A 27,578-nucleotide genomic window follows, 5' to 3' on the forward strand; every position below is an offset into this window, starting at 1 on the left:
GACCAGGAGGCCAGGACCTTTCCCGCGGTCCACGACTTGGCGAATGGCACACTCCTTTTTGGGCTTAAAGGAGGCCAGTCTTCCTGGATCTTCCTTTACACAGTCCTTGTCCCTACTGACTTGCGAGACTTCCACTGAAAAGCGAGCCCTGGACAATGTCTCTGTTTCACCTGACCGGGGGTAAAGAGTATACACCCGACCACTGCGGTGATTCACGGTGGCCAACAGGTCCTTGGGGATGCTGTCAGTTCCCACCTCGGCCGTCTTGGGACCTGCCCCCGGTACTTCTGGGGCAGTCCACTTACGCGCTGAAAACTCGGAAGCGTTGGATCCCAGTCCTGGGACCACTTGTGTCGGAGCGCACGGGCTCATACTCTGTTCAGAAGCCGCAACCCTGGCCTTCTTCACGGCCAGCTCCATCGGAGATTGTGGGGAGTTAGGGAGTTCCTTACCACTCCACTGACTTGGGATGGATTCTCCCAAGGAGGACACCTCCGCCAGGACGCGATGTAGAGGGGAGCCCTTCGCCCGGGTAACCAGACTTAAGGAGCCATCATGCTCCGCGGTCACCTGGAGGCTCACCCCCGACACCCCTGGGGCAGTCGACTCACCCTCGTCGTCATTTGGTACTGGTCCCCATTCTAGGACCGATGGTACCTCGGTAGTAGGTCGGACTGACCATTGTAGGGCGCACGGGCCCACAGCAGGGTCCGCAACATCGGGATACACCTCCTCTAGGGCACACGGGCCCACAGCAGGCTCTGCATCCACCAAGATAGGGTGTTCATTGCTGTCACTAAAGTGGTCCGCCGGCAGGCGCATCACCACAAGTGACTGGTCGCTGGATTCACTAGAAGGTGGGGGTATATACGCCTTACCCTGTGATTCCTCTGTATAATCGCTGAGGTGGTTCGCCGGTAGGCGCATCGCCACCGATGGGACTTCAACCTCGTCCCGCTCAGGAACCGGATCTGAAATGTTCACTCGGGCACACGGGCCCTCCACAACCGGTTGTTGGTAGCGGGAATCCCTAAGTAATTTCTCCCTGAAGACAGACTTAACTTCAGCACAACTCAGAGTGATATAGAGGTCAGGCTCCTCCTCCCTAGAACAGTCTGTCTCATCCACGTTTGGTTGAAAGTCACAGTGCTTGCTCCCCCTGGTGGACTCTGAAGGAGGGGCACTTTCTACAAGGGAGTGGTTCTGGCTCTGTGCTGAGTCACTCACAGGGCAGGGGCGGGGTTCAGGGTTTCGCGCCCAACCCGGACAATACTCTGCAACAATTTCTTGCACAGTCCTGGTGCTCTCCCGACTTGGCGGGAGCCGCCATCTTAAGTGTGACTCACTGCTAGAGAGAGACTCCATTTTAATCACCGTCTCTGCAATTACGCTAGGGCTCTCTGTATAGATAGGGGGGTAGCCTTCTGGTTTTCCCGCCAATCCCGGACAGTTTTCCTCAATAAAATTTAGTGCAGGCTTGCAGCCAGCAGCACGTGCGTTCTCCTGCGTTGGCGGGAGACGCCATTTGGCTGGGTCGGCATAAACTAGGGGGTACCCCTCAGACGGGCCCCCGGGCATACACAGGGCGGACGGTGCCTCTGCCAGGCATATATCCGCGGTGGGGATGGCCACAAAAAGTATCATTTTCCATAGGGCCGTGGGATCGTGTTCTTCTTCTAAGAAACATGCGTGCGGCCACCCTGGAATTTCACGCATATAGGACTGAACCTCAACCGCGGGCATAGTTGCGGGAAGGCCTCCTACTACCACTACCTGGCCAGGCTCCATATACTGCCTCAAAGCCCAGGCAAGGACCTCGTGTTCGGACTTCACAAACATGGCGACAAAAATAGGAATGGGACAATTGGGAAAAAAATGGAACAGAGCACCCCAGGTCTGGCTCTCAGCAGCGCCTCCAAATGTAGCCCTCTTTCCCCCCCCACCCTAAGTGAGATTGGGGTGGGTAGGTGTATCTGACTACTATCAGTGTGGTGCGGTACCTATTTGGCAACAAGGAGAGCTGAGCTTCCGCCACGGGGAACCTGGGGTATGTACTTACACTCGGTGCAGCGCCTCCACTGATGAGGGATCCCAACGGGGTGGGAGTGTGCCCTCACCAGAACAACCATACAGTAAATACACACCGTGTGAATAAACAGTATTTACTGAGCAGAAACTGTAACTCCAATAACACCTCTTTGCATAACATCAAAACAATATATCAATAACAGTGCATCACTCTGAATGCATACCATCCCCCCACCCACATGTCCATCATCACATTCCCCGCAGTCTCTTGAGTGTCCCCAACAATAAAGACCAGTGTGAGTGTGAGGGATAGCGCTTCCCTGTGTTGGGGCCCGGTGGTGCACTTAATATATACTACCTCCCTGACCAGTCCTGGTCAGGAAAATCCTTGGAACTCAGCAGCACCGCACAGTGATCCCACGGCGTGCTGCGCTGCTCCCTGCAGGAATGGGTGCACACGCTGCATCCACAGGAAAGGAATCTCCAGCCGGAATGCTCCTTTAACACAGTCTCTGAACACGCTGTCAGACAGTCAGAGGCCGTCAGACAGCATCCCTCTTGCTGCTTTGAATAGGGTGAAGGAGTCCCTGTCCTAAGGCCAACCCTATATCATACAGCTTCCTCTGGTGTCATAGGGGACTAACTGGGCCCTGGGGTATACCTCTACCCTAGTCCCTGCATGCAGAATAACTCTCCCTGTAACTTCTGTCTGATCCCAGACTCTGGCAGCTCACCACGTGCAGCTGCCACTGGTGATATTCACACACTGAACAACTAGCTCCTAACTCACATATCCTAACGCGCCTGCAGCCGACACACAGCTCTCAGTCAGCCGGCAGACAGTAACACACGCTGCACACACACTGCACTCAGTACAGGCAGCGTCACATGCAACACTCCACACAGCAACCTGGAACCCTAACACTAACACTAACAGCTACGCACTGCAAACTTCTGGAACGCGTACAGCAACTTGCTGCACACTAGCACTATGCCTTCTTGTCAGGCCTCACAGCACTGCCAGCCGTGATCCTGACAAGACAGCACACAGACACGCACTAAGGGCAGCGTCCCTATGTGGGCCGTCCCTCAACACTTACCCACTAACCTGGTGGGGAGTTGGGGCCTTACTTGGGATGTGGGGACCTTACTCGATGCAGGAGCTGCATATGCTCTCTGCACCCTTCCTTCCCTCACAGCTCCCCAGCTCCAACTGACAAACGTGCTCAAGCCCAAACAATGTATCCACTTTGCCTGCCTGGCCTTCCTAAGCCCTATTGGCTCCCTGGTGTCACATGGGGCATACAGAGACTCATGAGACTCGTAGTCCCTGCTCAGAGCCTTCCCTGATAGGCTAGGGGTTCGCAGGCTTTTCCTACCCTGCACTGCGCTTGCGCAAGCTTTCCCGGGCTTTCTCTCTTCTCCCTGAGCTGTCTCTATGCTCGCGCGAGCTATCCCTAGCTCTGGGGCTTTCCCTGCGCCTACGCGTCCACTGCGCATGCGCGAGACGGTCCTCAATGGCGGCGCCCTGCTCTGCGGCCGCCGGGACCTTAGAGACGCGATCGCGGCCTTAGCAACGGCCCGATCGCGTCCCCGGCAACCGGCCGCAGGCAGGGGAAGCCGCGCTGCTCCCTGCTCCAGCCCCCACCCTTGGAAGCAGCCGTCGGGTCTTTCGGCACCCGCGATCGAGCTGCCCAAGGGGAGGGGGGTCTCAAGGAGCTGCGGGAGCTCCAGGCTACAGTTGTATTTCCCTGGTTCCTATGATTTAGGTACACAATCTGTGTTATGCAGTATGTATGTGGAATATGTCTTTAAATTTACTTTTCTTGCACATTTTTTTAATCATGTCTAGAGGTTTTTATTTTTAACTTTTTTTTTTGTATATAACTTAGTTGCAACACAGCTAGTTTTTTAATCCACCTTGTTCATGTTTTTCCTTGATATAATAGTACCCTTTATTAAGCATTAGTTTAGTTTAATATAGCTTTATTTCGTTTAAATATGCTTGTCCAGTTAGCAGCAATGTATTTTGTTCTGCTGGAATGGTCAATAAAGCTTTGTTATTGTGTTCCTATGTTTGCCCACATCCAAAATGGCCACACTGCCTTTGGTACTTCCTTTTGCCCTTAGATCGGCACTGAGTCGCTCTGTTATGACGTCATCAGGTTCTGATTTTTGGCGCGAAATGGCCCACAGGTAAGAGGGTATATAATGGATGTTATCACATTGTGTTTTATCCTTGAAAAAGAACGCTGCGACGTTCGAAATGCATTGGATGGGTCTTTTGCCACATTAAAGTGCCCTTTTAATCATTTTTTTGTTCTGGTTTCTTCCTGCTCCGTTTGTGCTGGTGCGCTTTTTGGTCTCCCTTTTCCCTGTATTGCATTGAGTAGCTGCACAGCCTGCCTGCCTGCCCTACCAGGATGTGAGTATTTGCATATTTTTCAGGGGAACCTGCCAATGAGACATATGGTGAGTGGGTTGCACCACACACCACCTGTCTTCAGGAGGATAGTACCCATTATATGACACTATAGGTACTATATCAATTGTTAGTACCCTGGTACAGTGGTCTGGCTTATTATCATTTTGAGATATACCTGCATTTGAGCGCTTCAGCTATTTTCCATATATCTATGAGGGAAATGGGTCTGGGATACCTGGGCTCAAAAAACAGAATTCTAGGGGACACTGGGGAGCCCCGGTGTAATTCACCTTGCGTACCCGCAAATCATACCTGCGCGTCGGGGAGAATTACTGGACCTTAGGTAACTTTGTCCCCCGAATTCCTGCAAACAAAAGGAATACATTTTGACCCAAATATCCCACCTAAAACTTACACTCCTGAAGTTTTATGTTTCTGGGACAAGGGGAACAGAGAAAGCCCACAAACAAGTCAGGTTTTTGCTATACTTTACATGGGACTTCCATAAACCTCCCCATCCTTATGTACAGACGGGTACCCGCAAATTATACACTATTTGTGGGTAACATACCGGTCAGCAATACTTTATACACTTTTTACCCTAGTTGCTCCCTAATATCCACCTTAATCTCCTGCTCCCAAAGTCCCTGACTTGCAGCTATTGCCTAACAGGGATCCTAACTATACCTGGCATCCCTAGCTTACATTCCTGCAGGGGACTGTAAAATGGGAACAGAAATATAGGGAAATACATCAAGGTGCGCAACTAGATCCAGGAGCTGACACTTCAACCCTTGACATACGGTTTCTAGGGGCAGCCAGCCGGGCGTGACCTTTATTAATGCTGGCAACCCCCTACCGTCACAGTCAGGTTATGGGTTAGGTACATTTAGAGCTTGCCTGGTTGGTGGGCAGGAGTTGGGGTCAGGTCTCTGGATTTAGTCTCGACAGTGGCATAGTAATGGGCCTAACAGTGGGGACAGTGGATGGAGCACTTCTGGAAGAACCGAAACAATCTTTCAAGGGAATCTTCCACTATGGCGCAAGAGGAAATTGTTTGACCTGGGCTCATGTATGAATGTGAAACTTGGACCATAAAGTCAAATATAATTCAAAAGCTTCAGAAAACTCAAAGAAGTATAAAGAAATGTATGTTGTATATTACCCAAAGAAAATAAATATATATATATATAATCACTGGAAGAAGAGATCAGTGTATCTCGAAAGCTCGCACAAATAAAAGCATTTCGTTAGCCACAGAACGGTATCATCTATTTATTTTTTGATTATTGAAGCTCGGCTAACACTTGCTTTCCTGTGGAGGGTTTTTGTCACTTTTTTTACTCACCATAACTTAACTCAGTATTATGGTATAGCCTATCCCATAGCCTCTTTTGCATGCCCAGTTAAAATCAACCCTACACTGATGAGACCCATCAAGGTCGAAACAGCTGTCTGTTGGTGGTTTTCTGGGTATGCACCTTAACCCTGGCTGTGCTCAAAGCTGTGACCATGCAGCAAGCTTAAGCCTATAGGGAACCATGTTAAAAAAGTTATTGAGGCAAAAAGTGACACTGTGTGCTCATTTGCATGTCATTTCCCAGAATCCCTTGCTGCAGTGGAAGTGCTGTATGCTGGGTGAAAATGAGAAAAGGTGGGGTTGCAGACCTGCCTAAGAAATGCAGATGAGCATACAGTTGTATTTGTATATATATATATAATTTGCTCCGCTTCTCCATGTAGGGAGCCTGGAGCTGGCAAAAAAAATTGACCATATATATGTGAAAAACAGAAAGTGAATCCCTGCGCTTCTCCCATTGAGCTAACAATATCTGGTGAAAAATATAAATTTTGAAACCTACGTCTGTATGACAAAGAAGACTTTTGGTTGCATCTTTTGATCAAATCATGAGAAGCCTGCTAACCAATGTCAAGGTAAGCCTCAATAGCAGTATTACCCAAAGAGGCAGGAAAATTAATGAATGGATTTGAAAGCAAACAAAAGTCTGTGACATCAACCATAGGCTGAAGAAATGAAAAGTGCGGTGGACTGCCCTTATCACAAGAAGAAATTACCATCGTAGGATGAAGATGTTACTTGACTGGATTCCAAAGGCTATCAATAGACCAGGATGCCAACCAAAAAAAGAATGGGAGGATGCAATTAGCAAATACAGTATGTTGCAATGTGTTTGATTTGTTGGAGCAATGTGTGGAATGGAGACTTGCAACTTCATTACATAGAGGATCATTGGGGAAGCTTTCATCCAGGAGTGGATCGAAAAGGGCGAAAGATGAGATGTATAGACTGTATGTCAGTATGTGACACTGACTCAAGGCATGTTGTGTCAAGATACAATTGTTGTCACGGTCCAGACCCTTTATGCTGCCAGAACCACTCACGCACCCAAGACCCATCTCAATTTAGCCATGTTGCTGGCAACACAGGAAAAACTAACTACCTTTAATAAATATAAAGGTGTATGTACTAAGATTATTTGGCATTAAATTGAGGCAAGAAAGCCAAAAAGTATATTGCAGGTGTGTGCTTCTTAGTACCTTCCTTTTTTTCTTTATTGTGCGTATCAAGCATCAGTAATTCTATATATTGGCGCAGTCAGGTGTTAAAAGGGGTGGAGCAGTAGTGATGCACATATGGAAGTTGTAGTAGAAACTGTCAAACTTCTTTGTCATGTTTTTTAAGGCATAAAGTCTACAAAGTCAGTTAAAATATTACTGCATACTTAAAAGTGCTTAAAATGTTATCTATCACGTAAAAAATATTGCTACAGCACGGATTTTGCTTTATATACATTAACAACATGATACATGTTTTAGTATGCCTATAATAAAATATATCTTTCTGCTATATAACCCCCTCCTAAAGGGTTACTAACATGGCTGTCGTATGCTGGGCCCCACCTCGGGTTGCTCTGGGCATCCAGACGTCACACACTGTTATTAAAGGAGGATGGATTATTCTAGAGTTAAACAAAGTATAAGGTATATACAGCACTTTACTACAGTACATAAAGTTCAAAGAAAAAATCTAATATGAAGGTAGTACAATGGGAACAAACGAGGGACCCTAACTCCCACAATACTATAACTACAAAACACACACAAAGTTCCCAGCACTCAGAGAAAGTTACGAGACAAAATGGAGAGCAAAAACATTTTTAGTCCTAGTTCAAGAGATAAAGTTACAGCTTATTTTACTGAATATCAAGAGGCAGTAATACAGTCACAGAGGCTTATGGTATCCGTGCAAAGTGGATCAACATATACAGCAGAACAGACCAGTGAATAATAAAAAACAAAAAAAGTTTCTGTATCAATCTGTAGAATGGAGAGATAGAAGGCATATATCTCCATTCTAATGACCAGAATGAAATGTGCAAAAATTCTCCTTGATGAAGCACTCGAAGCACTCCACCTGTGAGGGATCCTGGCAGCACCGGATAGCCCCGTCACAGGACCAATATAATGAACACACACACAGTATATAATAACAATTTTACTGCCCTCAGATGTAATACTAACACACTATGCATAACATACAGGCCTCGCACGGCCTTATCTCACATAATGCCCCACTGTCCAACCACCTTGTCCACACCCCAGTGAGGGTCTCCCCCCAAAGTACTGAGGTGCCCTGGGCACCTAAACACCCGGTGTCCACAGGAGCCACAACCCACGACAAGTGTGCGGTAGTGCTACCCACAGACCATGTGTGAATCGTTGGTGCACTTGTTGAATGTGATACATGCCGGGTGCTCAGCACCCAGTTACCACCGGCTGGTAGATAAGATCAGTCAAGTCCCACAAAGTCATTGTCCGTGAAGGTGTCCGCCTCTGCATGGGGTGGATTCCCGCTGGAGTGTACCACCATGAAGAGAGTCTATGGCATTGCAGTGGTGATCTGGTCCCAGACCACAGGCTGCAAGTACCGCGCAGCGTCTCTGCTGTGTCCCTGACACTATAGCTCTATATGGGACAAGGTCCCTATCTAAGGGCTTGTCCCTGAAGCACCCACAAACTGATTGGATCTCAGGACCTACCTTTGGCCTAAGGGGGCAAACTAAGCCTAGTCCAGGGAAGCACAGCTCCCTGGACACAACCTACTTGTTTTGCTCCCCATAACGACTGAGTGCGCGGTGCCAGTGCCCCAAATGTATCTCTTCTGTGCAGGGAGAATGCTGAAGTCCTATTGGCTTTGCTGTGCCACCTGTCTAACAGCCCCGGGGGCTACTGGGGATTGTAGTTCCCATGAAGTCCCTGCGCATGCGCAAAGCTACTGTAATGTCCGCCGCAACTCCTGGTTCAATGAGCATGCGCGAGACGTACTGCGCATGTGCAAGGAGTCCGAACATGGTCGCCGTCTGTGCAGAGGAGCTCCGGCGACCGTATCACCCCTCTACCTGCCGCAGCACTCCTGCAGCTTCCCCCACTTGCCGCCGGCACGCACCCCAGCCTCCCACCCCAGCATCCGCTGTCAGCCTATGCCGCAACCGAAGGTATGGAGCCAAGGAGGGGGGGTGTGGGTAACCAGGCTACAAAAATATAAATAGATTTTATATTTATCACATAAGACAAAGCTAAAACTTTAAACTTTTTTCTAAGCACCCTAATGTAGCGCACTTTCCCCCCACCGCCTGGGAGATGTGTGGCTACGGTATATCTGTGGTGCTATACCTGTGGTGTACAGGAGAGCTGAGTCTCCGCTACTGGGAACCTGGGGTATACCTGAGTGATGCTCGGTAGCGCCTCCACCTGTAGCGGGATTCTAGCTTGTGGAATCCCCCGGTACAGGACACATAAAGAATACACACTTGGTAAAGCAGAACAATTTTAATATATGCAGCTAATATAGTTACAGCCAACCCACCAGGCCTCGCACGGCCGTACCTCCCAATACTCTGCCCCCTCTCAATGGAGTCACCATCCCCAAAACTACCTAGAGGCCCTTGCAATTTGTTGGGTACCTGCTTGGTGTGTCTACACCCGGGCGTGCCGATGCCGTGATGCACAGATCCAAGGAATACTCGCGGAGCCTCTGCCTCTACGTTGGGTGGGTCCTGCAGGGATTGTACCACCTTTGTACATCTTTGTAGTAGATAGGTATCTGGTCCCAGAGCACCTGAGGCCAGTATGCAGTCGCATCCTGGCAGTGTCCTTCACATTAATACTTCAGGGGCAGCGTCCCTATCTGTGAGCCTATCCCTGCTGCAACCACAAGCTGAGGGGAGTAAGGGCCTAGCTGGGGCCTAATAGGGGGTATCTTGCCTAGTGCAGGTGCCACAGACACCTGCACACATAACCCACCACTTCCTTGTCCCAGCTCCGACTGGCGTGCTCCCCAGCGTGCAAAATTTAACTCTTGTTGCAGGGGAATCCGGCTGCATGATTGGCTAAGCTTATCCATCTGACTACCAACCCCTGGGGCTGCTGGGGATTGTAGTTCCCCCTGCGGAGCCTATCTGTGATGGCTCCTGCTCGCGCTTGATCCTGCGCATGTGCAACATGTGCCTCACACCAGCACCAAGCCCAACATGGCAGCACTCTATAGTGGCGCACCTCGCGGGCCTCTCGCAACCTGCTCATCTGTCAACAACCTCCTTGCAGCCACCGGAGGCGCGCGCACCCCGCACCGGCACCAGCGTGCCCACACAACGCTCCCGGCACCCGCCGGACGCACCCGCCACCATAGCAGATGTAAGGGCTTACGGGGGACCAGGGGGACCCGGGCTACACTAATATCACATTGTTGTTATTTCATAGGAATAACTCCAGTCTGGAACTGATTCCTACAAAACAAACCATACTGCTCCTTAAACTGCCCATTAAAAGTTCCCCTTTTCTCTACCAGGCGTAGGATTTTCCACATGCTCAGCTTTATTATTTTATTAAACAAAAGATAAGTGTCCAGACAATTTTATTTTATCTAGATAGACAGTATAGAAACCCACTGACTAGATTGCAAAACAAAAAATTTAATTTGCACAGCTCCAAAGGGGAATGCTGATTTTGATTTTCGCTCCTCAACGATGTATATGTTAGAACAAGCAGACGAGAGCTGGATTGAATAGGATTAGACCGTATTCATTCTTATGAGCTGAAAAACAGAAGAGACTCATAAAATCAAATTCTTTGTAATCTCTGTTTTCTACACAGAAGAGAAGCAGATCGCTTGGAAAATTCATTTGATGGTGTTATCCTTACCAGGGTGCACATAAACCTTTAATAAGTGAAAGTATTGCATTTTTTTGCTTGTCTGTAGGCTATGCATCAGAAGAAAGAGAATATTGCTCAAACTAAATTAAACTAGTTTCTGATCTAATTTGACTAGGCTCAACTGGATTTTAGATTGATTTTTAGTCAAACCTAATAGAGAATAACACACGTACGGGCTTTCTTGTGTAAAACATCTAGTTTGCGTGCTGTACCTTATTACTCACTTTGCTGTTTTCAAGAAGTAATAAAAAAAGGAATATTTCACAATGTAATGGGTTTTCATTTTCGAAATGGCCTTTTATTTGAAAGGAGCTGAGTGGGCCATTATGTTGTGAGTAGGAAGTGCAGCCTCTAAGCTTTGCCATTTTAAAAGCTTGTTTACATTTGTATTGTTAAGCAGGTAATAAAATTAGATCATAATTCATTCAACAAGATCACGTAGTACATCAGGAACTCTTTATTAAACAATTATTGTATACTTTCAATTACATGGCACCTTTTTTCTGTTTTTACCCTTGTATTACAGTACATTTCATAATTATTTGCAATCTCCCTGTGGTGCACAGAATTAATGATCATCAATATTTGTCATTTAGTATATATATATTTTTAAAGACAGTACAGATTTAGAATTAGATGGGTGCAGTCATTTCTAATCTGTGGGCAGAGATCAAAGGGAGTTTTAACCATAGCCATTTGCCAATAATATTTTATTAAATGATAGCAGCATGTAATGCCTACAAGGATGTCTCAATGACTGTATCTTATTGAAATAATGAATGTATTTCAGTAAGATGGAATACAAGTTTAACCCATTATAGACAGGTGGCAACAGCCTTGCTGGTCCAGTATCTTTCCGTTCTGCCATCAACATCAGTACTACGTATTTAAATATCAGGGTTATTTTAAACCCTCAACCATTTAAAACTTTCTTTTGTTAAATTATAAATACATTTACTTTATAGCTGTTCAAGCATATGTATTTTCTGGCACAGTAGGACAATATTTATTGTGGACAATACTACTATACTAGTGGGATATTACACAGCCTATGGTACCTAGTGTGTGGTGCGATACTTGTTAGGGTCAGGAGAGCTGAGCTGAGCTGATCTGCGGTATTGTGGAGATCAGGATAGGCTTAGGTTCTCCCTCTGGTTCTTCTCATGGTGCTTAGCGCCTCCAACCGTAGTGGGCTCCAGGATGTTCGGGGGTCAGTCCCCACTATTGCACTCTTTCCCTCTCAGCCCAAGGACTGAGGTATATTAGAACAGGATCTTTATTCAGGCTGGCACTCACTGCAGTTCTTCATCACAGTGGTGCATGGTCTGAGAGGTTCCAGACCTTTGGATGGTGAAGGCCCTGATCTTACAGGCCTCTGTGCATGAATCTGATATTCCCCCAACCAAAGGCTCTCATCCTGCCATAGGAGAGACTCACAGCTCTCTGCTTTCTCTCTTGTCAAGAGCTCAAGCAGAACTCTGACTTACTTGGCCACGCCCTCCAAGGAAACTCAAGAAGGGGTTAGCTCATGGTCTACTCTATACCATCCCGACTCTTGCGTTCTTCTCAAGGATGTCATCTTTCTACCCCCTTTGTATCTAAAGCCCTCTTCCGCCTTAAACCTTTCTCATTTTCTGCCCCGCACCTCTGGAATGCCCTTCCCCTCAATACCCGACTAGCACCCTCTCTATCCACCTTTAAGACCCACCTTAAGACACATTTGCTTAAAGAAGCATATGAATAGCACTGTGGATATTCTGAACACATGATACATAAAGCTTGGCCCCCTGCAGACGCACTAACGAGAATTCCCTCCTACTGTCTTTATACATTCCCCTAGCTACCAATCAGATTGTAAGCTCCTCGGAGCAGGGACTCCTCTTCCTTAATGTTTCTCTTACAGTGTGTCTGAAGCAATTATTCCCATGACCTGTTATTTATATTATTTGTTATTTATATGATTACAACATGTATTACTACTGTGAACCGCTATGTATATTTATGGCGCTATATAAATAAAGACATACAATACAATACAATACCTATCCCTGATAGGCTTACACAGGCCATGAGTCACCACCTTACTTCTATCACTCAAAAGAGGGGTATAATGGGGGGTCAAGAGCCCATAGATTTAACCTGTTACTGCCTGCAGCTAACAGGACTTACATAACAGGGATAACAGGGGGACAGAAATGTATAATGGGACATACCCTGTTACACTAGTATGACTGATTCACATGTTTAGAGTACGTAATACACTAACTAGTATCACTGGTTCACATGTTTAGAGTATGTTTCATCCAAACAAACTCTAAAATATAAGATGGTTTGGGCTGGATTTTTGAATTTGCATCATGTATCATTATTGTTTTATCATTGTCGTTTCACATATTTGTATTGCGACATGTTTTCGACGGGATGTATCAAATGGAATGTATTGGTTATAAAATGTCAAAAGCAATACAGCTTACTTAAAGCAGTGCTCACCTCAATTTTCATTGGCACTATTAAACTGCATCAAGATTACCATACAGTTACAATTCCAGGAGATATGGAGTGGTGAATCTCAAAGACAATGTGAGCTGGTCCCTGGTTCAATTCAGTGAATGGGACTCTCACCATGTCAACATACCTCTTATTCATTGGTTTATATAACTGCAGCTATTTTTGTTTCCTAAAGAAACCAGGGTCTATGTTTACTTAGGAAAACCAGGGGAGGGGTAAGTCAGTGCAGTCATTCTACATTAGACTCAGGAGCAGGGGGTACTCTGCCTTTAATAACCAGATACAGGCATACCCCAGTTTAAGGACACTCACTTTAAGTACACTCGCGAGTAAGTACATCTCGCTCAATAGGCAAACGGCAGCTCACGCATGCGCCTGTCAGCACGTCCTGAACAGCAATACCGGCTCCCTACCTGTACCGAAGCTGTGAGCAAGCGGGGAGACTATAGAGCCTGTTACACATGCGTTATTTACATCAGTTATGCACGTATATGACGATTGCAGTACAGTACATGCATCGATAAGTGGGGAAAGGGTAGTGCTTCACTTTAAGTACATTTTCACTTTACATACATGCTCCGGTCCCATTGCGTACGTTAATGCGGGGTATGCCTGTATATAGATGGTATTGGAACATTTTCATTTGCATGAAAAATGGATGTTGTCTCGTTCTTTATATTTCCAGCTCATACCTCTTCCATTTACTGATGCAAGTTGACCGAAAAGTCTTAAGAGGTTCATACTTATCCACCTAAGTGTCAGTTCGAGGTGTTTCGGGTCAATGGAGATTTTCGGCAGAAACTGGCCCAAACAGCCACTTCGGTGGATATAGTATAATCCCCTTATTGAGTCCCACAGCTGCTTTGAAAACAAGATTAATTTAAATATAAAACTTTGAAAAACAGTTTGGGTCCATATTTTACTAGTGTACTACTGACATATCAGTGTATATTTCACTTCCTTATGCTACAGAACCACATATATACTGTAGTAGATAACCCCAATCCTTCGTTCTACTTATCGAATATTAGCGCTGAAATATTCAATGCAAAGTTTGTATCACAGCTTATACAGGCATTAAAAAACTCCCTTAGATTTATGGAATATATTGCAGCTTCATTTCCATTGAATACATTCCTTGCTAGGTGTCAGTTATGATGAGTAATTATCACTCTTCTATTGTATAACTCGCAATATATTAATTTTTGAACAATTCTAAGGAATCTGAAACATGAGAAGAAGCTTTTGCATAGCAATTAGAATATGAAATGTAAAGAGATTCTATAAAACATCGCTATTTCTAGTTTGCAAATAATTGGTGGCCATCTGCCTAATCATTGTTGTTTATTCAGAATGATCAAATTGAAACAAAATTAGTAGTAGTGCACATTAACAGAAATGCAAAATAGTCATTGTTTGACAAGAACATTATCTCTCAATACTTATGAACGTTAAATACTGTATGTTCTTTGTTTGTCTTCAATATACATATATATATATATATATATATATATATATATATATATATATACACACTTAGTTAAGTTATGGTGCGTAAAAAAAGTGACAAAAACCCTCCACAGCCTATAGGGGAACCATGTTGAATGGTTTTGAAGCAAAAGGTGGCACTGTGTGCTCATTTGCATGTCATTTCCCAGAATCCCTTGCTGCAGTGGAAGTGCTGTGTGCTGGGTGATAATGGTGAAAGGCAGGGTTGCAGACCTGCATAAGACATTGAAAATGAGTATACAGTAATATTTCCATTTGCTATATGCTTTGCTGTGGAGGGTTCTTGTCACTTTTTTTACCCACCATAACTTAACTAAGTATGGTAAAACCTATCCTCGCTTAATTTTTGCATAGCCAGTATAACCAACCCCACACTAAAGAGACCCATTAAGGTCGAAACGGCTGTCTGTGGGTGGGTTCACTGGTTATGCATCTTAACCCTGGCTGTGCTCAAAGCTGTGACCATGCAGCAAGCTTAAGCCTATAGGGGAACCATGTTGAATGGTTTTGAAGCAAAAGGTGGCACTGTGTGCTCATTTGCATGTAATTTCCCAGAATCCCTTGCTGCAGTGGAAGTGCTGGGTGATAATGGTGAAAGGCGGGGTTGCAGACCTGTCTAAGACATGCAAATGAGCATACAGTAATATTACCAGTATCATATTTCTAAAACAAACAGGACATCTACACGCTCATATTGAACCCCCAAAATAACCACAACATATATATAAGCATATAAGTGTCACAGAGGAGTGCTACTGAGCATGGCAATATATATTTAAAACCAGAGACAGAACATGAAACACAGACAGAGCTCAGTGCACATCCAGTGAAACTTATACATGGTACAGTGCCTACATATATATGTATAGATATATATTAAATAAAATGGTCTTTTAGTTTAACATTTTGGCCAAAGTGTTGTAAGCCCTTGAGCCACTACACGGCAGACCACCTCTCAAGGGTACCTAACACTAATATAAATTCTTAATAACCTGTAAATCTCATATTTCTAAATACAGCCAAATAACTTAGTCCACATCTCTGCAAAATAGCAATTGCCACACTTGTCTCTCTTCAGTTAGGTCTATGACAGGTATATAGGTCTATTTTTATATTTGTCTTGTAGAAAGCATCTAATCCATGAGTGGCCAACTCCCGTTCTCAAGGGCCACCAACAGGTCAGGTTTTAAAGATATCCCTGTTTCAGCACAAGTGGCTAAATCACTGGCTCCGTCATTGACTGAGCCACCTGTGCTGAAGCAGGAATATCCTTAAAACCTGACCTGTTGGTGGCTATTGAGGATTGCAATTGACCACTCCTGATCTAATCTATTGTCAAGCAGAGAATTCTGTCCTATTTATCAGGCCCCTTTTTCATCATGATGAATGCCTAGAAGTAAAGGAGTTACTGCAATACAGTACCTGTATGTACTATGCTACTAATATGTACTTTCACTATAAGCCTAATAATGGTGTTTTAACATGAAATCATCATATGACTGAAAATCATATTGGACGAAACCCTGATAAACTAAGGCAAGGTGAACAGGTTGTTGAAGGATAATAACTTTACATGTACATCAACGCTTAGGCTACGGTCCCCATTGCCTGCGCTGCACGTGCACCTGCCGGGCTGGCGGCACGTGCAGCAGAGTTCCCCAGTCTGCAGTGAGCTGCAGGGGAAAAGACGGGGGCGTGACGGGGGAGTCATGGGGGCGCGGCCATGACGTCACCTGGCAGGTTCGCCCTCAGTGGTTGAACCGCCGGGGGCGTGGCCTAGCGCGCCTTCCCTAAAGCTGATCACAATTTTAATGTCTGCCTGAAAAACTCGCCGCGTAGCATGGCGGCCACCCCTCGCAGCGGGCCCGGCCCCATTGAGGGGTGGTTCTTGTCCATGCAGCGCCGCCATAGCGAGGATCAAGCCTTACTATTTGCAGTAAATAGCATTTTGTTTTTCCAGTAATACATCTTCTCAGATTCTCCAGTAATACAGATGCAGCAGACATTTCTTCCCCATTAAAGCAGGGTAGCACATGAAATAATGAGTTAAATAATGCATGCAGCCTCTCTCTAACCCTACTTGTTATCGTCTGTACTCAAAGGTTCTTTATTGTGTCATCCTTAATATCATGTACTGTATTAACCATCTCACACGTTGAACATCAGTACAACTTTCCCTTCTTAACAAGGGTCTCAATTTTGCCCCACAAAGTGACTTTCAGCTCTTCAGATGACGGCATTGGATTTCAGTGTCCCCCCTAGAGACAGGTATCAATTCCAGCCCTTTAAAGATTATTGCACTCTACAGGACATGGAAAGTCTGTTTGGGGAGCAAGTAGGTGAAGTGGATCCCATTGTTCCCTCTTCATCTCCTTTGTTTGGTCATAGTGACTCAGGTTTCAAGAAACAAATTGATATTCTGTCCCAATTTCTTAAGGGTCCTTATATCACGACCTTCAAGAAATTTGTGGAGAGAGACCATAGGATCCTAGCAGGCATTTTTTCCTTTACAGATCCACAATTCAATAATGTATCTGATAACGAGAAGAAAGAACTCTCCATATTAAAAAAAAAGGATAAATCAGTTGTAATCAAGAATGCAAATAAGGGTAGTGCCATAGTGGTCCAATCGGTGGTGGTCTACCAGAGGGAATTGAAAGTCCTGTTAGATGTGGGTAAAATATTACATGTAAATATGAATTTCTGTATGGTACACATCCAGTCGTCCTGATCTTTCACAATATCCCAAAGATTCATAAATCGCTTACATGCTGTCAAGACCAGCCCATCATGTAATTTATTGGATCTTTGGGAGATGTTCTCTCACGGTTTGTAGATGTGTATCGCCAACCGCTGATTAAATCTTTGCCCTCCTTCCTTAGGGATACCACTGATCTACTTACAGTATGTCTTTACAAAACGTGAAGTGGTCCAAGAGATTTTGATGCATAACTATGGATGTCACATCTCTATTCACTATTATTAATCATGACCGCGGTTGACTGCTATCCATCACTTTCTTCAGCAATCAAATATTTCTATTGCACAATGCACTTTTCTTTTAGATTCTATCACATTTTGCTCACACACAATTATTTCTTATTTGACAATTTTATATACAGACAAGAAGCACAGACATGGGTACTTCATTTCCCTCATTTTATGCAAATCTATTTATTGGGTTTGGGGAGTCCACACACATTTATCAATATCGTGATCATATAATTTTTTATCAGCGATAACATTTGATATTTATTTGGGATGAGGATTCTACTTCACTGTGCACTTTTATTTAATAATGATTGTAATTTAAATTTCACGTTTCAGCACTGTAATCATCACATGCATTATCTGGATGTATTGCTATATATTGACATGCAGTGTAATATCTACACAGATGTCTATAGAAAAACTAACTCAAACACATTTCCTAGGGCAGACAGCAGTCACTCCAGGTCCTTCATGTAGGTTATCCCTAAAGGCCAGTTCCTCCACTTTAGAAGACTCTTTAATGATTTTTTCATAGAACAATCAAGAGACTTGGTCTCCAGATTCGCATCAAGGCATTATAGAGAAGGAGACATTAGGGATGCCTTTAATAATGTGAACTGGATGGATAGAACAGATCTTGTTTCACCTACAGTATTAATCATGGACATAAATTAAGATCCTCTCAAATAGATAGTCTAAGAAGGTGCATTTTCAATTCCCCTATTCATCACAGAACATAACAATAATCCCACCAGATTTGACTCATCATCTTCAAACATTGGTATAAACTCAATTGAAATGGAGATCTGAAATCAGTTGTGGGTCCTGGTCCAAAGTTTGCATTTAGGAATGCGAAATCATTGACCTTGTGCTTGTCTCCGAGCTTCTTTAATTTCCAGTAAAGTGAGATGGGATTGTCAGGAGTTCCAAAAGGCTTTTCAAAGTGCGACCATTGCAAAATATGCCCATTTGCCAATTGCATCAAAACAATCAAATGCAAAAAGATGAGATATGAACATAACATGCAAATGTATTATTTTAAGTGTGAATGTAGAAAAAACTAGGTCGGACGGACAGTTAGATCATTAAAATTGAGGCTCATGGAACATACCCGCTCTATTAAAAAAAAAGATCCAACCCATCCACTTTCTAGAAATGCCATAAAGGAGGATAACATAATCTAAGTTTTTCAGTGATTGAACATGTTCCCATTTCCATTTATGGAGGAGACAGGCTTAATTTAATCAATAGAAATGAAATGTTTTGGATATTTATGTTATATTCTTTAACCCCTTTAGGCATCAACATAGATTGGGAGTTGAAACATTTCTTATAATTACACATTTTTTTGATAATACATATTTTTTATTTAATTTTTTTGATGAATTATTGATGAATCTTTTTCTGCGATTTTTATGAGGTTTGATCTTGGCTCTCATTAATTATGCTCTTTTTAATATTTGCTTGTTGCTTGCAGTAGTCATGTATGTTGTTCTACTCTTCCATGTCTCATAATATCTTTCAGGCTAGAACAACAAAATCAATTTAGAAATAATATACAGTTAAAACAGTATTTATTTATAAAAAAAATCAATTCAAGATACTTATGACTTGATATTTAGGTACTTCACAAATAGATATATGGTTACTGTATAACTGCTGAAAGACATAATTAACAAACCTATGCAAACAGTTATGCATTGATTTATGTATTTAGTTAATCGTGTGGCCATTCAATTAACATGCATTGCAATATCTTATTCGTCATACAAAGTCTTCACATGTATTCCTTAATTTATTGCATAACAAACTGCGGTGCCCGCTCGACCTCAGAAATGTATGCGAGGTGGTGCACTGGGGGAATATTATACATAAAACTGTTGGCAATCAACAACCCTCACAGATGAAGGGAATGATAGTCCAGAAAAATACACCAATTGTATGCACGCTACACCTACACTATAATGTTCTAGTGATGGGGTGTAATACCCAATTCGATAACTAGTTGAGAGTCTATAAATCAAATTATATGCTATAATGATAAGTGAAGAGAATACACTAAAAAAATTAAATTATACAGATCGTTAAGATTGATGGGATATATGAACAGCATAAATAAAATATTCTTTATTGGTACAACTCATTAAAATAAATGATCTCTGCTAGCTGAATATTATTCCACAATGTAGTCCTGCAGTCTGTGCTATTAGCAATATAGATATAAATAGATCTATATATATGTACCGATATTGTAAAGGAAATGCACTGTTTAGCTGATTTATCTTAAATAACTGTAGCAGTGATTGTGGCAACAGTAGTTTGTGTTCATGATGAAACAAATGACGGTGTATCATACCTGTTCTTATTATACACACAGAACATTGTTATGCTGTTGGTAGTATGTACAAAGGTGCAGCATATAGCATGGTGGTATTTTCACTACAGACAGTCAGGGTGTGGAATCTGATCGGATATAACTGCCTAGTGGTAGCACTGAATTGGCTGTGTTAAATCACTGCCTAAAAGATCTCTGTAGGTTCTTTGTTTTGTTACTAGGCAATTTCTCTGCCTTATAAATTGTGAGATATAAATTAAGGCAATCTTGGATGATCTGTAGTTCTGGTGAGCTTTGTTGCTTCCTATGTGTGGCTAGTAGAATCCAAAAAGAATGGATAATTATTATCACTGTATATTGTACCCTACTCTGTGGGAAATAGTAGATAGAGATAGTCACTGATACCGAGCACTAGCTACTTTTGGAAATATCTGACTGGTGACAGTATTGCATAGTCTATGTAGAGTCACTGTCCGAGTAATTTTTATACACTCTGTTAGGTTTTTTTAAGTTGATATACTACCTGGTCAGTATTGTGCCCTATGGACTGCCTCAGTCTGCATTGAGGACAGCCGCTAAGTCTAGCGCTCTATTCTAAGGGTAAATGGGGAAGAAAACATTCCTGTTATCAGTAGTTAGTAGAAAATAGAAAGCTGCTTATTTGCTGTGCGCACATATATCAAAGATAGGTGATTAAATGTGTAAAATTAATAGTATGTAATTCTAATTTTGACCCTCAGTTGGACACCCCTATTGAGGAGGAGAGAAGGGAAGGAAGGGGTAGGGAAGGATAAGGAAACAGGGAAGGGAGGTTGGGAAAGGGTGGGGAGGGAAGCAAAGGGAGGGAAGTGGGAGAGAAAACAAAACAAGGGGGGAAAACGGGAGAAGGGGGAATGAAAGGAGTGATAGGGATGGGGTAGGAAAGGCAGGTCCAGATGGACAAGACCACCTATGGCTATGCTTTAGTGTGACCCAAGAGAATACAAAGAAAACAAACTGCAATTAGGCAACAAACTACAAACAACAATAAATAGTGAACACATGGAGGGAAAGCACAGGGTGGGCAGGATGGAAGACAGAAACAAGAGGAAAACAAATATGCCACTAGTAAATATAAAAAGAAAAAAACAAAGTATGGATAAAAATTCTGGAGACGCCACGCAGCTTTTCACAGGAACAACCATTGTCCTCGAAAATCTACAAAACAAAAGAGGAAAGTGCAGGCTCCATAGCGTAATTCTGTAATAAATTAGGTTTAATCAAAAATCTGCTCACTCACAAGTCGCTAGGACAATCGCATAAAAAGTCTGTGGCAAGGGGTCTTTGCTAGATACTGCGCCGCTAGATAGCTGGGAACCTCATGGATTCATAGAGAAGTGACGTGCATCAGCTTCCGGTTTCAGATGTGCACCAGATTGTGCATTCGAATAGCGGTCCCACCAGCAAAAGTGTAACATCTTTCTTGGTTCCACTGCTACTGGCTAATGATCAGTGATAGCAGACTCCTTTGCCCACAGTCCTCAGACAGAAACCCTATGTGTTTCGTCGCATGGGTCATGGCAACTTCATCAGGGGTTATGAACAGGGGCTGAGCCCTTACTGCATATAGTCCATTATTTAATTATATAATTAGCAAAAGTCCCATTCATAATTTAACCCTCTGTGGGTAGAATGAGTGCTTTAAAAAGGGGCATATTTATATAAAAAAACACCAACAAACATTGATGGTGCTTATGCATGAATGTAACAACTACAAGTCAATAAGCACAAAGTAACAATAACAAAACAACAATTTTGCAGAGAGAGACATTGATGCACAAGCAACACAAACAGAACAAATAAAATATTGTATGATATAGAAAAATGAACTATATTATATACAAAATCAACCATCTTAGTTGTTTAACTACTAAAAATAAAAATATAGAAATATATATTTAAAAAAAAAATATTATATATAATAAGATATATATTTATCTGCATTGATGATGAATAATAGAAGGAAAACCAATTCCTATGCATACATAACAATGAATGCTAGTGATAAATGGAATACTATGAATGTTATAAACTCCAGGGAGGGGATGGAATGTATAAGAACAGAGAGGCAGCAACAACAAACCCTTCGCAAACGCAATTAACCCATAAGCGTAATGTGAAAAAATATTAATAATGAAATATATTACAAATTATAGCTTTGATGTATGTTATTCTTATGTGTGACTAGTTTGAATACCATAATGATAAAACCAACATATATAGTGTTTGCATATGCACATGTAAATGAATGTGCTCAGACATTGGGGACCGAAACATTGAGTCAATACATTTCACTTTTTTGCATATATGACTGCCTGTCCCTTTTTTCCTTTTTCTGTATCTTTTTGGGCTGTATATATATATATATATATATATATATATATAAAATATCTTATTTGCTCATTGTGAATATATCTAACTGACGGCAGAGATTAGTAGTAGCTTGGTTGCTCCTCCGCATTTGGCAGGGAATGTATCTCTATGCAGCCCTTGTGGTTGAGCTGGTAGAGGCTGGCGTAGTGATATCAGTCAAAGTTTCGCAACGCGAGTGCGTTTTGCGTTTGCTCGCTTCGTCAACAGCAATTTGAATTGAAACAAGAATCTCGAAAAAAATTCATTTACTTACTGAGCTAAATAAAAGCTAATACCGTACACGTTTTGGTCTTTCAGAATCTGGAAGCATGCCCGATTCTGAAAGACTAAGCCTCCTTCCCATTCCTCCCTATCCCAATTCCCACAGGTCAGAGGACAGAGGGGTGGGAGAAAGATTTGTCTCACCTGCCAATCCTGTGTGTGGCCTGTGACAAGAGAGAAGCCTAATATTCTCTAAGCATAGTTAGCTAACCTGTATAAACAAACATTACTTTTGCTTGGAAAGAAGTACAGTTTTCATAGGCTGAAAGCACTCCAGGAGTAATATAGGTTACAGTTCATTGGGTATATTATTAACTCTTTGGGTGAGATTAACAAAGCTCTAGCACTGGGATTGCATCGTAATTTCGCATTAACTGCCACTTATGTCACTGCGTAAACCATATTAGCCTGCGATACCCTATATTAGCGTTTAGTCAATCTCGGCCTCTGTTTTTTTTTAGTAAAGTACACATCTTTAACACTTTATTACCTACTTTTGTTGTTGTGTTTTTGAGGATTGAAGTCAAGTAACGGGTACCATAAACTCCCTGTAACTTAGTATAAATAATGTAATGATTTATTCCTCCTTTCTACCTTCTGGAGTATGCCAAAGTAGACCAGATATCCATTATTTTTGTCTAAATTCAATTCAAGAGCTTCCTGCATGAAAGTGCTTTTTAAATTAAATGTTATTAATATTAAAATGCTAGCAGTTGTGAAGCACTCTTCATTAGCACATTGTACCCCCCGGGTATTTTCATTAATGCCCTTTAGGCCGGTGTTTAATACATTAAAACTGTTCTACATATTTCATTCAATGCAAGGTCCTTGGTTACTAATCAGGGGATAGGATGTTCCCATTCCAGGTGCACGGAGGGAGGGAGGGATGGAGGGATGGAGGGATGGAGGGATGGAGGGATGGAGGGATGGAGGGAGGGAGGGAGGGAGGGACCACCTCCGCATGGATCCATACTTCTGAAACAGAAAGAAGACAAGTCCTCCACTCTTGTGTATTATTAAATTGTTCCAACCCGCTGTTAGAAATTGCGACACGCTAGGATTTAAATGCAAAACATAAAGTAAAAGATTGACAAGAGCAGGGCTGGCCAAGTCCAGTCCTCAAGTGTCAGGTTTTAAGAATATCCCTGCTTCAGCACAGGTGGCTCAACCAGTGGTTCAGTCAGTGGCTGAGTCACTGATTGTGCCACCTGTACTTAAGCATTGTTATCATTAAAACCTGACCTGTTGGTGGACCTTCAGCACAGGAGTTTGCCAGTCCTGGACAAGAGAACCAGAAATTGATACAGAAAGTATATTTTTTGATACGTAAAGTATATTTTCCATAACTCATCAAATCACACACCAGACAAAAGTGTGGAAAATCAGTGTACTGTACTGATACAAATGAACTTAGGAAACATATGTGCCAGGTGACAAAATTGCAAGCTTCAAATTCCATTAGTAATTTTTTGACCTTCCCTAATCCCAAAGTATGGAAATCCCTGAGTAATGTTCCAAACTCACTGTATCTTCCTTTGTAGCAGTAACATGCAATCCTTCCTGAGTGAAGACACTTCTCTTTCTCCTTCATTACCTGCTTTGGTTAGCAGTTTGAAAGCCCCCGTTTCATTCAAATGTCTTTATTTAGTGTTGTTTTTTTTAGCTAATGTATTTCATTAGTAACATGTTTTAGTTATGCCTTTGTTAAAATGGTTTCGAGATATTTTTTTCATATAAGTGAAAAAGTATGCAACACATTTAGAAAATGGAGATTGCAAAATAATTTTCATTACCACAGTACTACAGTAAAGAAGTGTTTGATTAACTTATGTTTTTGCACAGTGGGCACAGGCTGACTTTTAATACCTCTATTAAACAGATTAAAATGATTAGGTGGGGTAAAATGTGACAAATGATTTAAAGGTTAAAACAATTAAATGTCATTGGATTGTGACACAAAACAAAACTGCTGAAACCAGAAATGACTTGTACAAGACACTTATTTCAAAAAGCTTTTCTTTTTCTTCCAGAAAAAATAAACAGGTTGTCAACTTTCATCGTTCCCTACAAGTACATAAGTCCTGGCGCAACCAGTGTGGACGATGAAGACAATTTAAGTAAGCAACTATCTCCGCTATATACAATTAATGCGTGTGCATTCATCTACTGCTACACAAACTTGTTATTCAAATGATTGGATTGGTTGTAATATTTCATGCTTTTCACATGGAGGTTAAAGTTTATGAAACTAACCAACTGAAGGTGAGAGAGGTGTTAAAAGGAGGAGGAAGGTTTGATTTGGCATTTGGCAGAATCTAAAATTAAGGTCCTTGACAAGTGTATGTTAATTAAGGTAGTGGTACATTTTAATAGACCAAAACGAGAACTGAGCACAGGCTTCTAACACTACGAGGCTGATTCATTGAACTCCAAACTAAGTTTATTGAATCAGGCCCTTCCATCTGTGCAGCAGTCAAGACAGATTTCACTTGATCAATAAGTATGTCAAATAAAGACTTACATATGCAGACCAAGCAATATCCTACATGTGTTTTTTTTTTAAAACAAATCTGTTCTGTACTCTGAGAAAATACTTGTAGCATTTAAAAAAAAACCCCTCAAAATTACATTTTTTATGTATTATAATGTAACAAGCATTTTTTTGTTTCTATAGCAACCACTTACAAAGTCACATCCCTTTCCTCTTCTGAAACAGGCTCTGGCACACCCCTTTTTGAGCCCTGCCCTTTCTCTAGCAGTACACCAATTGTATCTAGCCTGGTCACATAATCTTCCCCACAGAACATTGCATCTTTGGTCCTCTTCTGCTGCATTACAGACATTTAGTGAACCCCCGAGCTGAATCTTCGCCGATCGATCGGCAACTTTGCTAATTATTTAGCATTTTGTGAATTGTATTGATGCACATACTAAAGGGAGAATTTTTTTGAAAAATGGCAGCTTGAACTGCTGCTTTAAATAAAGATATTTTATGAAGTAGAGGAGGTGAGCTGATACTATTTCTGAAGATCGTTGCTCACCATTTCTTGGCATATTTTGTGCCTCCGATTAATGTTTCCCCAGTTGTAGCATAATTTAAAAATATATAGTAATTTGTTTCATGGTTTTTATTTACTATCAGTGGTTTGTACAATCTTTGTACATCTATCTCTGAATGAGCAAAATTCACCATGTTGTGAGCAAAATATCTAATGAAAGAAAGTGTTCCAGCACGCCAGAAATACAGTAAAGATAGTATACATATTGTTTCCCCCACCACCGCTTCACATATGTATTTGTAGGGGGATATTATAGTAGTTGCAGGAAGTGCATTTCCGTGCTGAAAGAACCCTTTTGTGCAGATTCTCATTTTCTGTAAGTCCTTCTCGCATGTCCACAACATGCGAAAAAGGCTTTTTTAGAGGCTGGTTTCAGAGGTGTTGTGGCTGCCTCCTTACCTGCTGCCCCCCTCCTCCATCTGAACTGCAGCGTAAACTGATGCCGCAAACATCATCAACGGGACATCACCATCAAGAAACAAAGAAGTCCAGAGCAACATCCAATGTGACAAAAATACACAGTGAAATACCGATATATCTCTTAAAAAGGGTCATTTAGTCAACCCTTTGCCAAAGTGTATAAGCCTGCGAGCCACATCAAGACATGATCAAATTCACAGATCCCAACACTAACTGATTAAAATTCTTATTTACCGTTATAATTAGAGGAAGAATGGTCATAGCATTGAACCTGTCACAACCAGCTGCTTGAAAAGAAATATATATGTTGTGGTAATTGTGGGGGGTTTCTTAGAGCTTGCTGGGAATCTGTGTGTTTATTAACTTTGCCCAGCTGGTCTCAGCTGTTTTGGAGTTCAGTGGCTCCTCCCTCCCTTTTCATGCAACTGGTTGTGACAGGTTCAATGCTAGGACTATTCTTCCTCTAATTATAGAGGTACATATGCAGCGGCCATTATTCGAACATTTCACGGAGCTGTTTTCATGTGCTCTGTTGTATCCCACGTGGCCAATCACCCCAGGCACATGTGTTTATTGCGGTTGCTTTGTATGAATTTCATAGATTCTGTTTCTTTGGGTGCAATTCTTCGCGTATCCGTGGCAGAAATGAATGAATTGTAATGTGTACAGTACTGTGCTACTGTGTCAATTTCAGATATTTAAAAACCAGAACACTAAAATGCCATTTTCTGCACTCGGAGTCTTAAGGCAGTAAGGTTGGAAGAAATCATGCGCCATGACATGGGTATTCTGAGGTATACAACGTGTGAAATGTTCGAATAACGGCCGCTGCATCTGTAAATAAAAATTTTAATCAGTTAGTGTTAGGACCTGCGAATTTGGTCATGCCTTGATGTGGCTCGCAGGCTTATAAGCTTTGGCCAAAGGGTTAACTAAATGACCCTTTTTCAAGAGATATATAGGTATTTCACTGTGTATTTTTGTCACATTGGATGTTGCTATGGACTTCTTTGTTTCTTGTTGCATACATTTAGCCACGCCTAGTAGCACTCCTTTTGACACTTATATACATATGTATATATATTTTGTGGTAATTTTGGGGGGTTTCATAGAGCTTGCTGGGTATCTGAGTGTGTGTGTGTGTGTGTGTATTTGCTATATGCTTTACTGTGGAGGGGTTTTGTTACTTTTTTACCAACCATAACTTAATTAAGTATGGCGAAACCTATCCCATGCTTCATTTTGCAAAGCCAGTATAACCAACCTCACACTGATGGACCCTTTAAGGTCAAAACAGTGGTCTGTGGGTGGGTTTACTGGCTATGCATCTTAACCCAGGCTGTGCTCAAAAGCTGTGATATGCAGCAAGCATCAGCTGACAGGGGACCATGTCATA

The 27,578-nt window shown here is 42.4% G+C and overlaps 1 protein-coding gene across 1 annotated transcript in view; it reads left to right on the forward strand.

Annotated features, from left to right (window-relative positions):
• Positions 1 to 27,578, forward strand: part of ADARB2 (adenosine deaminase RNA specific B2 (inactive)) — a 623,258-nt gene that overhangs the window by 386,565 nt on the left and 209,115 nt on the right. Inside the window, exon 2 of the mRNA XM_075587794.1 lies at positions 24,734 to 24,820. Coding sequence (XP_075443909.1) covers positions 24,734 to 24,820 — 87 coding nt within the window. The remainder of the gene's footprint in view (positions 1 to 24,733; positions 24,821 to 27,578) is intronic.

The sequence above is a fragment of the Ascaphus truei genome, chromosome 2 (genome assembly GCF_040206685.1).
Source record: "Ascaphus truei isolate aAscTru1 chromosome 2, aAscTru1.hap1, whole genome shotgun sequence".
Lineage (NCBI taxonomy): Eukaryota > Metazoa > Chordata > Amphibia > Anura > Ascaphidae > Ascaphus > Ascaphus truei.